Source organism: Halichoerus grypus, chromosome 10 (genome assembly GCF_964656455.1).
Source record: "Halichoerus grypus chromosome 10, mHalGry1.hap1.1, whole genome shotgun sequence".
NCBI classification, from domain to species: domain Eukaryota; kingdom Metazoa; phylum Chordata; class Mammalia; order Carnivora; family Phocidae; genus Halichoerus; species Halichoerus grypus.
In genome coordinates this window covers 127,436,875-127,451,878 of record NC_135721.1, presented here as the reverse complement: position 1 = coordinate 127,451,878, position 15,004 = coordinate 127,436,875, and the positions used below count along the sequence as shown (strand labels likewise).

The 15,004-nt window shown below is 51.3% G+C and overlaps 1 protein-coding gene across 1 annotated transcript in view; it reads left to right on the top strand.

Annotated features, from left to right (window-relative positions):
* Window positions 1–4,575, top strand: part of B4GALT5 (beta-1,4-galactosyltransferase 5) — a 75,258-nt gene extending 70,683 nt beyond the window's left edge. Inside the window, exons 8-9 of the mRNA XM_036064647.2 lie at window positions 404–505; window positions 1,441–4,575. Of these exons, the coding sequence (XP_035920540.1) occupies window positions 404–505; window positions 1,441–1,588 (250 nt within the window). The 3' untranslated portion in view covers window positions 1,589–4,575. The remainder of the gene's footprint in view (window positions 1–403; window positions 506–1,440) is intronic.
* Window positions 4,576–15,004: the final 10,429 nt, after the last annotated feature.

Genomic DNA, 15,004 nt, shown 5'->3' with positions numbered 1-15,004 from the left:
CACAGTGCAACTCTGACTTTACTGATTGGCTTTATAGTAGGTTGTGGACAGGAAAGGTGCTGTGCACCGGTGAGAAAAGCCTTTTTGATAGGACCCAAACAAGCCAGCGGAGAGAGAGTACACACTCATCTCCTGGGGAGTGCTCAGTGCTGTACCTGTCACTGAGAATCTGTGTCATACCTTACTCTCAAGAATTTTGAATTCCTTTTCTTTTTCAAAACTTTCTGGTATTGTAGACCTCTTTTCTAAAGCCATGAACTTACCCATAGGGATGGGCAATTGAATATTCAGACACAGAAGGAGTTCTGTTGTTCAACTTGGCGTTTCTCAACCTTGGCCATCTGTGGTCATCTATGGTACTTGATCATTTTATCTGAAAGCCCAATCTCTTTGTCTCGGACAGAGTACAGAATGCAGGCTACTCTGTGAGCCGGCCGGAAGGTGACACAGGGAAGTACAAGTCTATTCCTCATCACCATCGAGGAGAAGTCCAATTTCTTGGAAGGTGGGCACAATTTCTTTATTCTTCTTACAAATATCCTTTATACTTTGCATTTCCAGATGTCCCAGAGCATATCATATTGCAACCCCTCGGCTTATTCCCCTCCTCCTCTCCACGGTCCTGCTGTGGCTGCTTTATAGTTCCTAGATAGATTTTCATTTACCCGTGCGGCAGGCGTTTGTGTGAAATCAGATTATCGGTGAAAATTTTGATCGTAGATCTTTGAAGGAAATCACTCATTTGGCCTCTTAAGCTTCACGGTCTCCTCTATAGCCTTCAGGGAGTTGGAGAGAGATCCACTCGGTCAGAGGTCCCTGTGTAACTTCCACTGACAGGACAAAGCAGAGTTGGCACCCTTTCTGCAAGCTCCAGTTCTGGAAGGGTGCCCCCGAGCTTCTGTTCGTGCGGGTGCACTTGATAAGGAAGTTCCGTACTGCACTAATTGGGGCATGTGGATGGAGTGACATCTCTGTTTTCAGGAGTGCCTTTTGTCCTGTTAACTGGGAGGAGGACTGCTCTCTGGACCACAAGGTCTGACTGCATGAACTTTGTTGTCCGGGGAGTAAGAAAGCACTGAATGCAGACCCCGCCCTGGCTCATCTGATGTGTTTTTTAATATCTTACCTCCCACTTCCCCCTTCCGTGACCTTACCTTGGGCAAGTCATGGAACACTGGGAGCCTTGGTTTCCTCATTTGCTTAAGGAGCGGTGCATTCAGTGAAACGTCATAAGTAAAGCCCTGGCATGAGGTAGGAGATGTTTCTAATAATAACCTTCAGCAGGGAGCATCTGGGCAGGGTGGGCCGATCCCTCCGCCGTGTGATGCAGGAGAGCTGTCCTGGGTTGTGGCCCCTGCTGTGGGCTGCCCTGCTCTGTCCTCTGCCCTGCGGAGATCGGGCCCTCACTCAGAGCCACCCCTCTGCTCTCTGCTCAAACAGGTATGCTCTGCTGCGCAAGTCCAAAGAACGGCAAGGGCTGGACGGCCTCAACAACTTGAACTACTTTGCAAACATCACATACGACGCCTTGTATAAAAACATTACTGTCAACTTGACACCTGAGCTGGCTCAGGTGACCGAGTACTGAGATGAGGAGACAAGCTGTGTTTGCTTTACCCACCGCCACCAAGAAAGCCACCTGGGGAGAGGTCTTGGGGCTCCACACAGGAAGAGAATAGAAATATGGTGTCTGATGAAGGATCACAGGGTTCGAGGAGAAAATGTGAACAGAGTACACGCACAAAACGCCTTCACTGTGGCTGGGAACGTCCTTCATCAGGACTGGCTTTCTGTTTTCACAAGACGGACGTCGGTCCTGCTGCTTTTCTCCCCTGGTCTCGAACCCCAGCGTCCCGTCCCAGCCGGGCTCTCCAGAACAGGAACTGACATCTGCTGTGGGTCCTGGCTTCGAGCCCGTTCCTACGAATGGCCTTTGGAGCTTCTCGGCCTTCAGAGCAAAGAGGCACCCCACCACAGGGCTCTTTTAGGAAGAGCAAATGAAACTCCACACACCATTCTTCTCCATCACTGGTGTTCTCTTTGGTTTCAGTTTTTTTTTTTTTTTTTTTTAATTACCTGCTTTGGGTGGGGATTGAGGGTGGGGGGAGGGACTGGGGAAGATAAATAGACCTATAACAATCACTTCTTGAAGAAGTATAATTGTAAATAAGCCATGTAAAATGCCTTTTTTAAATTTAATTTTATAGCTGGCTCCAATTCAAACTGAGGATTTATATATTAGATCGCTTATTTGGTTGGCAAATGCAGGAACTCAGTTAAAATGCAGTGGAGAAGGGTATCACCTCCTGAATTGCTACCACTTTGGAAGGGAGTGGATAGAGGGCATGTCACAAACAGATCAGGACAGTCCAGCCTGTCACTGGTAGCTGACTCCTGCCCCCTCCCATCTTCTTCTTCCAGAAGTCTTGCTCTTGACTTTTGCTGTGGACTCTCTCTTCCCTGTTGGGCACGTACACTCTCATCCCAGTCTCCTGCTAAACAGGAGCCCTCCTTGCTCAAAGTGGACCCCTTCGGGGGGCCTCCCTGTGCACACGCCCCTGGGTCTCTGGAGTTTAGTTTCTGTCCTTTCATCACCGAGAGTGGTGGGGTCGGGTGGGTGGGTTTTCTGCCTCTTCTTTTTTCCTTTTTTCGTTTTTTTTTTTGCTCTTGTGGAACTTGGCCACAATTCCTGAAATCTGTGCCTAAATTATCAACTAGTTTCGGTGATTCCTCTGAATATTTCCCTTTTTGGTTTCTGGAAAGATTCTTTGTCAACATTATGAACTAGTTCATAGAACTAACGAGGATGGACTGAAGAAGTCAGCCAGAGAGCAGGTGACACTTAAGTGCTGTGGGTCAGTTGGGGGCTGGGGTGGACCCAGTCAGAGCTTTGCAGGTAGATGGACGGAGCTCTCGGATGCCAGGACCCAAGCCCAAAAGAAGGCTGGGTTCATACCCCATGCACTTCTTGAAGGTAGAGTCTAAATTGCCCTTGGAGTTGTGCCTCTCTGTTTTCCCCTGAGCCAAATCCCTCAATTCGTAGTCCCTCTTGGCTTCTGCAGGATTCTGAAAAAGGCCAGTCTTTTCCTCTCCTTTTCCATAAAACATATTTATATATTGTGATTAGGAGTACTTTCTGAAAAGTACTTCATATTTTTTTTAATTGCCTTGTTTGCCTTCAACTTCCTTAATTTTCATGGTTTACATGGATGTGTGTGTAGGGGGTATATTTGTGTATATACGTGTGGGTTGGGGTTTTCTCCGTTGCATGTGTTGGTTCCATGGACGTATGATCCCCACAAGCTGTGGGAGTGATTGGCCAGGCCTTGTTTTTTGTTCATGCTTTTGTTCTTTTGAAGAATAGAGTGGTATTGTAGAAAACCAACTGCATTACAAAGCTCTTATCGGCTCATATGAGAGAGCAGGCTGCTGCCCTTGAAAATGCTGGTAAGTTGTATCATATGTTTTAAAAGAATGTTGAGCATCTCATGCTTTAAAAGACTTTCACGAGGGAACATTACACACAGGAGCTAACTTGGTTTTCCTTTGAAGTCTGGTGCACAGAGCAATAAAGATTTCTTTCCCCTTTTCTCCCGCCTCCCCTCGGGCCTGTGTGCTGGCCTTGACTCTCCTCCTCCTCCTCCTGTCCTCTCCCATCCCTGAAGGCCGTGAGCGGCTTTCAGTGGGACACAGCCATGATGTCATTGAACAGACCGATCCTTGGTTAAGGATGATACACAGCAGTGTTGTAAAATGGTCTCGTTCGAAGCTTTTCACGAACATACTTGCCACCAAGAACAAAACGTTGGCAAAAGGCTAAACAGCTGATTTGAAAAAGAAAATGCTGATTTGAGGACAAAAGGAAAGGTGTCTTTTCACTGCTTGAAGTAAGGTCACTGAAATTATTTTGCGATCATGTGTGAGTTTGTCTTATTAGTGTGAAATCTCTTAGTGCGTACCGCTTAGTCATTTACCCACCAAGTTGAGTATCGTGTGGGGAAAAACAGAAGTTGAAAACATAACAGCCAGGCCCGTGAGCTGTTAATGGTGTGAGATTCTCATGTTAAAAAAAAATAATAATAATAAAAACCAAATGTGACCCTGTGTGTATTTTGGCAGCTGAAATTCTTTTAAGGCTACTGATGGGTGACCCCTTCAATCAGTCTTGTCTCAGCTGCGTGCAGGGAAACATTTCTCCTTCCACGCTGTTTTTCTGGGTGAGGAGTTACTGCAAAAATATTCCTTTTGACACGACGGGCTCTTGTTGGAGCTCCTCTGCCACAGTCACGAGTAGCTGAGCCCCAGCTGCGTGTACTGATGTGTCCACTCACCGTTGACAATGGCATTGAACGTAGCTAGCTTCCTTCCATCACGATGTGTTTTTGAGCTTGCTCTTATGTTTGTTGTAAGAGGTGCCAGGGGTACATTTTTGCACTGAAATCTAAAGATGTTTTAAAAACACTTTTCACAAAAATAGTCCTTTGTCATTACATTATTTACTCATGTGTTTGTACATTTTTGTATGTTAATTTATGAATGATTTTTTCAGTAAAAAATACATATTCAAGAACCAAACCTTGGTGGTCGTCTGTCTTTGCCTAGAACAGTTTGGCTTCTTGGAGGCCTTTCCTCTCTTTTTCTCATGGGAGTTCAGCTCCTGTGTGTTCCTTCAAGTGGCTTGGCTTCCAGGTTGCTCGGCTGACCCCTGGGTGCTCCCGAGAAACACTGCCCGCCTGACCCAGTGACTAGACCAGCTGAGTGAAAAACTCAGCTGATGGAGCAAAAGCACTAAACCCCACCGTACGATCCAGGCATCCTCCTACACTTGGGTTTTCTTTCCAGAATGGGCCCATGTGATGCCCATCAAATCAAACAAGACATCTGGGCAATGAGAGGATGAGAGTGGATGGAGTTTGAATCAAGAAGGTCCTCTGGGGTCAGTCGAAAGTTTGCTGTCTGCCTGGTTCCGCTTGGAGATTGTAATCAAAGCTTCTATTTGTTGAATGTTTACCACTCTGATATTGAGTGTAAAGTTCTGTGACCAGGTGCTAGGAATATAATGATTAGCAAAAAGGATGGGGTCAGTGGCCTCATAAAACTTACTCTCCTCGCCCCACACCCCCAGGTGGAGCGTATGATTAAAATTACAACCAGGACACCTGGGTGGCTCAGTTGTTTAAGCGTCCAACTCTTGATTTTGGCTCACGTTATGGCCTCAGGGTTCTGGGATTGAGCCCCAACATCGGACTCCACACTCATCGAGGAGTCTGCTTGCCCCCTCCCCAAAATAAAGTCTTTTTTAAAAAAATTAACAACCACAAGGAGCGCTGCAAAGGACATGGCTGCAGGCCTCAGGTGCACGGTGTGGAAGGGGTCCCTGGCGGGAGGTGGGTGAGCTGAGGGGAGACCAGCGGGTTACCTGCTGAGCTACAGGAACAGAATACTGTGGCTGGTGCAAAGAACAAAGGGCTGACTGGGGACTGCTAGGCCAGGAGGTGGATGAGGCCAGAATGCCTTGTGGGGCCTCGTGCGCCAAGGTAAGGACATTGGGTTTTATCCTTAGAGCAGTGGCCTCCAGAGTTCCCAGCAGGTGGGGCTGCGTGTGATGTCATTAGATGTAATCTTACTGGATGGCTCGGGCTGCAGGGAGAGTGGGGCTGTAGAGACGCAGAGGAGAAGTAGGGGACCAGGTAAGTGCACACAGTCACGCAGGGACAGTATGGAGGAGGGGCTGGGGGGATGCTGAGGGAACAGATGGCCGTTGGGAGGGAGGAATCCACCTAGCTTCTGGCTTCCCCACCGAACAGATAGGCAAACAGACAGTTGAACATAGTCCGGTTTGGGGACTCCAGGGAACAGTGGGGACCAGGGTGGGTCGTGAGTCGCTGGTGTGGGAGATGAGCACACATCTAGGAGTGAGTGCAGTTGGCTCTGGAGCTGCGTAGAGCAGGCGCCTGGAGGGAGAAGGTGGCCTTGGCCCAGGCCCCTAAGAGCTCCCTTTCTAACGGTTGGGAAGCAGAGGGGGAGTGAGCAGGGCAGACCATGGTAGGAGAAAGCAGCAGTGGGCAGGACAGGAAAGTGAAGGGAGGGGAGGGGTCCACAGTGTTGAGTGCAGGTAAGATGAGGCTCGAAACCTCATTGTGGGGCATGGGGAGGAGGTCACCGTTGCAGGGCAGGCCAGAGGGGAGGGGCTGAGAAAGGGGGCCGCGAAGCAGCAGAGGGGGCAGCCACCTGCCGAATCCCACGTGAAGGGCTGAGAAGAGAAGGCTGGGAGCTGAGGGAAGCGTGTGAGGCTCAGGGAGGCTTTTGATTTTGATTTTCCAACAAGAGAAACCTGAGTGGTGTGAACCATAGGGAGATGGGGACCAGAGAGAGAAAGCTGAACATCCAAGAGACAGAGGCTAATTTAGCAGGGATGTTCCCGCAGTACTGGCAGCAGATGAGAGCGAACGAGAGCCGGGGGGAATTAGGAGCCCTTCCTAGGGCGTCGGCAGACCCGAACAGCCTGTGGAGACCCGGGTGGCTGTTCGAAAACTCAAGGATCCCTTTCAGTCATAAGTCACCAGGATTGGAATTAGGCAGAATTGGTTCCTGGCCTTACTACTTCCTCCCCACTCGAAAAAAAATTTTTTTTTAATTTGGGGGAAGTACAGTCCTAAAATTAGTAGTTCCCATTTGTTGATGTTTGTTTTCTGCCAGCAGCTGTGCCAATTCGTCTTCAGCCCTGTGAGGGAGACACGGCCCCTCTTTCTAGAACAAGGGTGCTCAGCCTTCGGCTCTTAACATTAACATTCGGGGCTGGGTCATTCTCTCTCTGCACGGGGAATGAGGGGTGTTTGGCTGCACCACTGGCCTCCTCCCTCTACAGGCCGGTAGCAGAAGTCGTGACGACCAAAATTGTCACCAGACATGGCCAAATGACCCTGGGGAGAGCAAAATCCCCCCGGTGGCGGCCGTGGCTCTAGACTGGGGAACGGAAGCCACTGTTCGCTGGAGGCCCCAGAACCAGCACACAGACAGCTGGGGTTTGAACACCCGTCGTTTTCACCCCGAGGTAAATGCTCTGAACCCCTACGCTACTTTTTTTTTTTTTTTTTTTGGTATATGTGCTTTTAAATGCCTTTTGTTTACAGACAGTTCATAAATAGATTGATTTTTTTTTTAAGATTTTATTTATTTGCGAGAGAGACAATGAGAGACAGAGAGCATGAGAGGGAGGAGGGTCAGAGGGAGAAGCAGACTCCCTGCTGAGCAGGGAGCCTGATGTGGGACTCGATCCCGGGACTCCAGGATCATGTCCTGAGCCGAAGGCAGTCGCTTAACCAACTGAGCCACCCAGGCGCCCCAATAAATAGATTGATTAATAAAAGTGAGTATAGGCTCACCGAAAAAGTTTGAAATCCCTCCCCCTGGAATGGTAGGAGCTCGGCTGGTATTGATGCCCGTCTGCCTACCGGCACGTATGGGACAATAAAGACACGTTTACTTTAAAGAACAACAGAAGTTGTCTTGTAATTACTTGTGGGTTTTTACCCTAATATTTCGCAGAGATGTCTTCTCTGTGATTGAAAGGCTTCCTCAAAGAAAGCTCAGCGTCCCCTCCTCAGGCATTGCGTGAGCACCACGCTAAAATGGTCTCCTTTATTTTGTTCCACAAGATTTCTTACTCTGAATCCTGTTATTTTTATTGGTTCGTTGTTCATGGGCTGTCACCCCCACTAAAATGTCGTCCCCAGGAAGGTAGAGACTGCTTTGTTCTTGCTCTATCCCTGGTGCCAAGAACGGGCCCCAGCACGGAGTAGGTTCTTAGGAATCTCTGTTGAACGAAAACTGCCTTCTTCCTCTGAACGGCCGCACGTGGTAACCCTGTATGGACGGATGGCCTCTGTGTAGCTCCTTCCCTCCTGATGGACCTGGAAGTTGTTCTCAGTTTTCTACGGTCACATCATTATGCCCCACAGTGAGCACAGCTGTGTGCAGATCCGAGGGCCCGGATGTAACTGGGTCAACTTGAGTCTCAGAAGGGAGGGGGTGTGGAGTGCTGGTGGTCAACGATAGTACAATTCCATTTTTGCAAGATGAAGACGTTCTGGAGATTGGTTGCAAAACTGTGAATATATCCGGCAATACAGAGCTGGACGTGTAAGAATGGTTAAGATTTAACTTGTATGTAATGCGTATTTTTACCACAATCTTAAAAACGATAAAATTCTACTTATGAGGGGCGCCTCGGTGGCTTGGTCGGTTGAGGGTCTGGCTCTTGATTTTTGGCTCAGGTCATGATCTCAAGGTCACGAGACTGAGCCCCAGGTCGGGCCCGTGCTCAGTACTTGAGATTCTCTGCCCCTCCCCCACTCTCACCCATGCGAGATCTTTAAAAAAAAAAATTCTAGGGGCGTCTGGCTGGCTGGTTAAGCATCTGCCTTCAACTCAGGTCATGATCCCAGGGTCCTGGGATCAAGTCCCGCATTGGGCTCCCTGCTCAGCGGGGAGCCTGCTTCTTCTCCCTCTCCCTCTGCCGCTCCCCCTGCTTGTGCTCTCTCTATCAAATAAATAAATAAAATCTTTTAAAAAAAATTCTACTTATTAACCTCATCTGGTAGGAACTTCCATGATCTCCACTTGAAGTCTTGGTACCCCCTAACATAGTAGGCCCTTATTAAACATCTGCTGAATTAATTTGTAAATTTTTTAAAAATCTGGTTTGCCTGTGTGCTGGTTTTGGTCATCCGCTCCGGCAGAATGACGGACGCAGAAACGTCATGTCCCGCATTGCCCTCCATCGCCAGGACCTCTGTCTGCAGCCACGACAAGGATCAGAGAAAACACAGTTCATTGTTGTAATCGGCACGTCCTTCCTGTGGCGTGTCCTTCCTGCACTCGTCAGCCCGGCTCTTCCGTGTTTCTGTGTCATCTGTCACTCTTCACTGTCACTCCCTTTTCCTTTGCGTTGACACAGCCTCGATTGTCTTTTCTTCCCTTGTTGAGCAGTTTGATTTCCTTCCATGTCACTGCTATTATGTGTTACATGGCGATGAACCAACCAGTACACATTGTTGGTTTCATTTTTCCTGGACTCCTTCCTTGTCCTGTGATCCCTCCTTCTCCATTCATAGTTCTCTTATTGTTTAGCCTAACTCCGGGCTTAGCGAGCGATGGCCAGCCAGCTGCTGGTCTTTGTAAATAAAATTTCACTGAAACACAGCTATGCCCATTTGTTGACGTGTGGACCACAGCAGAGCTGAGTAGTCGTGACAGGCTATGTGTGGCCCCCAAATGGAAACTGTTCACTCTCTGGCCCTTGACACAAGGAAATGTTTGCCAGCCTCTTGCCTCACCAATTCGTTTCATGTACAGAAGGTTAAATTTTGTCTTTGAGCCTTGGTACTTTGCATGCAGGGTGGTAAGTAAATAATTGGAGTGCATTTAACATTGGGGACATTAGCCTCGGGGGATTTTCCCTTGCTTCTCCCTGTGCTGGGGACACTTCTTTGATTTCAGATGGTAGATGTCTTCCCTGAACACCCTGTCGGAAGCAGCCAGCTGTCCCAGTCCCGTGTGATTTTTTTCTTCATAGCGCATCACTGGGTGAATCTCCTTGTTCGTTTGGTTGTTCCCTGGTTTATGAGCTGTCTTCCCCCAACACTGTAAACTTCTGAAGGCAAAGACTCTCAGCTCTCCACCATCCACAGCCACCTGTGGCAGGAGATGGTGTTAAGATATTTGTCAAATGAAAGACAGATGGAGAGAGACCGGATGTGTGTGTATGTGTGTGTGTGGGGGGTGTTCCTACCCAGACTCCTAGGCTTTTCAATTTGTCCTTCTTACAAAACTATGGGCCACCCCTGGTTTCATCTAATTGCTCTTTATCTGACAGCTAAGGAAATGGAGTCCAGAGAAGGGAAGTGACTTCCCCAGGCTGCTAAGCTCTGGTTGTAGACGTGGGATCTGGCCATAAAGCATCTTCCCACATCCCTGCTCTTTCTAGAATTAAGAGCAGATTTACTCCACATCTTCCCCTACTCCTTAGCCCCAAGCTCCCCACAAAGCAGGGACCTCTTTCCTATTTGGCTACTTCACTAAGCCACCCACCATCGTTCTGGAAATAAATCACACCGCTTCTGTGGTGCATGCCCTGGCGAGCAGTAGTGAGGCGCGGAGGGGCCTGGGCGAGGTGGCAGAACAGAAAGGTCTGCTTTTGGGGGTGACAGAGAAGGGTGGAGGGCTGTGCTCGGAAGGGAGCTGCATGGCTCATACGCTCCCCGGCAAGTTTCCTCCCAGCAACAAGCAGAATTCATTGCGTAAGTGGCATAAATTACCCTTAGCAATTTGTCCTCACAGCGAATTTGCAGGAGATGGTAAGTATGAATCATGACTCCGCGATCACAGGCATTAGGGGGACAGCTCAGCCCCGCTCTACTGTAGTATTATGGGTGCCAGGTTTGGAGGGAGCATCTGCCACACAGCAGGAGGCTCATAGCAGGCCTGAGGGGTGCTCCTTCTCCTGATGGTGGCTCAGGGCTGCAGGGAGGGGACATTTCAGATGAGAAGTAAAGGATAGAGAATCAGACATGGGAGAGCTGAAGGAAGGAGTGTTAGGCAGAGGGAACGTGCAAAGGCCCTGAGGTGGAACACTGCCTTCAGAAAAAGAGAAGGCTGTGGGTTGGCACACCGTGGAGGAGGGAGAGAGGGGTCACAGGCAGAGGCGGGGTTCACGCAGACTGTGGCGAAGAATTGGGATTTTGCTCTGAGTATCCCCAGAGGCCACTGGAGGGCTTTAAGTCCCAGGGTGAAGCGGTCTGATGTATGCACTGGGAGAGCTCCTCTGGCTTTAGATCCCTGGTGATGGACTTAGTGTTGGTGGAGGGTCAAGAGCGGGAGCTGAGACGCCAGTGGGGAGCCTACGACAGCCGTCCAGGTGGCAGGTGGTGGTTGGCTCCAGGTGGTGAAGGTGCAGAGAAGCGGACCACAGTGGACACTGGAATGCCACCCAGCTCCCCGTGGAGGACCAAGTCAGCCCTCTCCAGGACTCGCTCAGCCCGCGGCCACGCCCCCTCCTCAGGGGCGCCCGCAACCAATGTCTGGTCCAAAGACCCCGTCCCCTTGCCCTGATGGGAGCAGAGGAGCCATTCCCGCTTCAGAGCAGCCCAGTGTCTCCCTGGGCCCCGTGTCGCTGTCCTCACTCCCTCGCCGGTGAGGCCCCGACAAATGGCCTGCGTGCACACCCATCACTGAGTCTGCTTTCCAGTGACCCCAGCCAAAGATAGGGACTGATCCGAAGAGCCATAAAATAGGCTGTGTCACTCTGTGGGGGCAGGTCCGTCCTCCGGAGCGGGTGACTCAGGGGAGGGCCCCACCCACTGCAGCTCGGCCACCTCGCTTCCATCACCGCGAGGCCCCCATCCCACCTGTGGAACAAGAGAGTCCAGTCTGAAAGGCTCAGAGGGATGCAAAGACCGGAAGTGAGCCGGCAAGACCTTCTAGAAGCCCCAAGAACCTTCGCTCCCCATGCTGTGGGTCTTAGCGGCTTTTGCTCAAATTGCATAGGAGTGTGTTTTTACTAACCTGTCGCCACAGGGCTCTTCTAATTGGAGGATCGGGTCGTTATTCAAATCGTCCCCTCCCGAGACACACTGCCAACCTCATTTCTGGCAGGCTTCAAAGTTTCCGTGTCACCACACTTTCCAGCTTTATACACTTTGAAACCCTGACCAGGAACAGTCACCTGAACAGCAAAACTACTCCCATCTTCTAAATTTGAAAAGGTCAGCTGTCTGGGTCTGAAGCGTCTGCCTCGGAGCCTTCCTACTTGCTGGCTGCTCGGGTCACAGCGGGCTACTTTCACCCGCTCACTCAGCCAGTCACTAATTCTTGTATTTATTTGTCAAACCTCTCTGATGTTGCTGACCAGGGGCTGCATGCTGAGACACAGGGATGAAGATGACTGAGACCCTGCTCTCAAATGGCTCCTGGCCGGGACGGCTAACTGGCCCCCTTCCTAATGGTTTAGCATGAATGATTTGTTTATCTGCTGGGGGTGCAGTCACCATCCTATTTGGGACCGGTTCAGAAAGCTTTGAAGGCACAAAGAGTTTGCTGTCTATTCTATAGGCAGTGGGGAGCCAAGGAAGGTTCTTGAGTGGGAGAGTGGTACGATGACAGGTATAGTTTAAGTTCATTTATCTGGTTGCCTAGCCACCTGTCCATGCAGCCATCCTTGCGGCCAACAGATATTTATTGAGCATCTACTATGTGCCAGACACTGCTGCATTCCTGGTTTCCATCTCTGGCGGCGAACAAGACAGACCTAAATCCCTGCCTTCATGGAACCAACATTCTGGGGCGGAGGGGTAGAGAGATAATACAAAAGTAAGTAAGTGGGTTCCAGACGTGCTAACAACTATGAAGGAAATGAACAGGGTGATGGCGTTGAGAGTGACCAGGGACAGGGTCAGTTTCCTTCGGTTGTTGGATGGCCAGGGAGGAGAGCTCTAGGGAGGTAATGATTCAGGTGACGTTTAAAAGAAGGCAGTTACGAAGAGAACAGGGAAGACGGTTACAGGATGAGGACGGGCAAAGTGCAAAGGCCCTGAGGCAGGAAAGAATTTAGCTTGCTGGAGAAAGTGAACGGAAGCCAGTCTGGCTGAAAGGGAGGGGAGGAGGCCAATGTAGGGTCTTGTAGGCCATGGGGAGAACTTTGGAGTTTGGGGGACAGCAGCCAGAGACCACGCAAAGCTTCAGCGGGGGAGTGACCTGTTTTGGCTGCCGTTGGGAGCAAACGTGGCTTGGACCAGGATGGTGGCGGGGGAGTTGGACAGAAGTAAAAGAAAAGTGAAGACTGGAGGTTCTGGGTGGGCTTGGAGGGGGATATGTGTTTGGGGAAATCAAGATGTCTTTTTAGGATGTTTCAAGTGCAGAGCCCAGGAGAGAGATCAGGATGCTGATGGGAATCCGAGATTATTCATCACACACACACGTTTATTTAAAGCAGCGGGAAGAGGGAGGTCACCCAGGACGGGGACCAGCGGGGGTTGGGGGGCGGTGGCGGCAGTGTCCCCAAAGACAGAGCTCAGCAAGAACGTTGCTGAGAGGCAACCACGAGCGCAGGGTGCCACATCGGACTTGGCAGCAGGAATTGTGACGTCAAGAGCCATTTGGTGGCACAGAGGGTGGAAACCTGGTTGGAGGGCACTGAGGAGGGGGTAGCGTGAGAAGTGGGTCAGGCAGTGTGGACACCGCCCCCCAGAAACCTGATGTGGGAGGGATGGGAGGGACGGGGTGGCCGGGTTCTGGCTCAGGAGTCTCCCTCCTCGTGGGTCCTGTTATCTGGGTGGGGCCTGAGCCCTGCTGCACCCACAGACATCTGGGCTGCCTTTATCTGCCTGCCCTTCTGCCCTCAGCCTGGTACCTGTAGCAGCAGGGGGCCGGGACTCTTCGGACAAAGGGAGGGGCGTAGCAGGCCCAGAGAGGGTGGGGCGCTGATGCGAGGCCACAAAGCAAAAGCAGGAGGGCAGATCGGGTGGCAGCTTGGACTTAGTCTCCCACAAAGCTTTGAGCCTTGGTGCTGATGACCGGAACCGCCCAGAGAGTGAAAGGGTGTGGATGCATCCTGGGGCTGCCCCTGGGGGCATGGTGAGGGACACCTCCCCAGGGCACTTCCTGGCTGCTAGAGGTGAGCTCTGGGCCCAGCCTAATGACTCGGGAGAACTGTGTTGGGTCCAGCAGGCAGCTTTCAACCCCTTCCAGCCCTGCAGACCCCAGAGACAGACGGGCTGGGGTTGGACCCCCGCTCTGCCTCTTAGTAGCCGTGGCGCCTAAGGTAAATCATTAAAACTCTGGAGCCTCAGCTTTCTCATCTGTAAAATGGGGATAACAATGATTAAGCCCTTTGAAAGGAGGATTTAAGATGCAGATAAGATCAAGCCATTCTCAAAACCTTCCAGACGTGCCCTCCTAACTCCTCACCCCACAGGCCTTGCAGGGCCTGGGCGCCTCTCCCCTGGTTCTCTCTGCCCTGGCCTCCTGGGCCTCCTAGCTGCCCCTCCATCTCACTGAGCCCATTCCCACCTCAGGACCTTGGCCTGTGCCAGTCCCTCTGCCCGGTATGCCCTTCCCTCAGCTATTCCTCCGGCGGTCCCCCTCCTCGCTCCCTCACACTCCCATCCCGCTTCCTCCCTAGCCCTGGACACTACCCGAAAGAATGCTATTTGTTGGTTTCCCTGTGCCTCACCTGCTGGGACTAGATCTGCTTCGTTCCTGGCTTGTGCCAATACTAGGACCATAGTAGATGCACAGGAAACAAGGCTGTACAAGTCGTAGCTTTTTCTAAGGCCCCCGGCGCTGTATGGGCAGAGAAGGGCCAGGGAAGGCCCAGCTTTCGCCCCCATTCATTCACGGATTCAGTCAAAACCATCTCCCGGAGCACCAGCCGTGTGGCAGGCCCCGAGCTGGGTGCTGGGGACAAAGCCGTGGGGCGCGGTGTCCTCGCTGTGCCAACACTCAAGGGCACGATGGCGTGGCCCTCAATTCCCAAACCTTGCAAGCCCCCTCATCGCCCCAGGCCCAAGTCCACATTCCAGGTCTGCTGTCCCCAGTCTGGGCCAGCCAGCTTTTCTAGCAGGGTCTCTCGACGCCCGGGGCCAAGGTCGTTGTTGTGTGGTTTTCCATTCCCAGGGTCTCTGCTCTTGCTGCCCCCCCAGCCTGAGATGTGCTCAACTACCCTAACCTGTGGTCCAGCTTACGAACGTGCAGGGGTCGCCCACCTGCCTCGAGGCCCTGCTCACATCCTCCTTCCCCTCCCGGCTCCAGTGTGGCTTGACGCCTTCTCTGTTCTCGGTCATCAGACTGAGTCCTCGGCCTGTCAGCCATGCTGGCTCCTTCACAGTCATCTCTCCCTGTAAGGCTCTTGTTATCCCTGCCTTACAGTTGGGGAAACTGAGGCATGGCCTGGGAGAGTCCCACCTGCCTCCAGCCAGAAAGCAGGAAACCTGAGCCAAACCCAGGT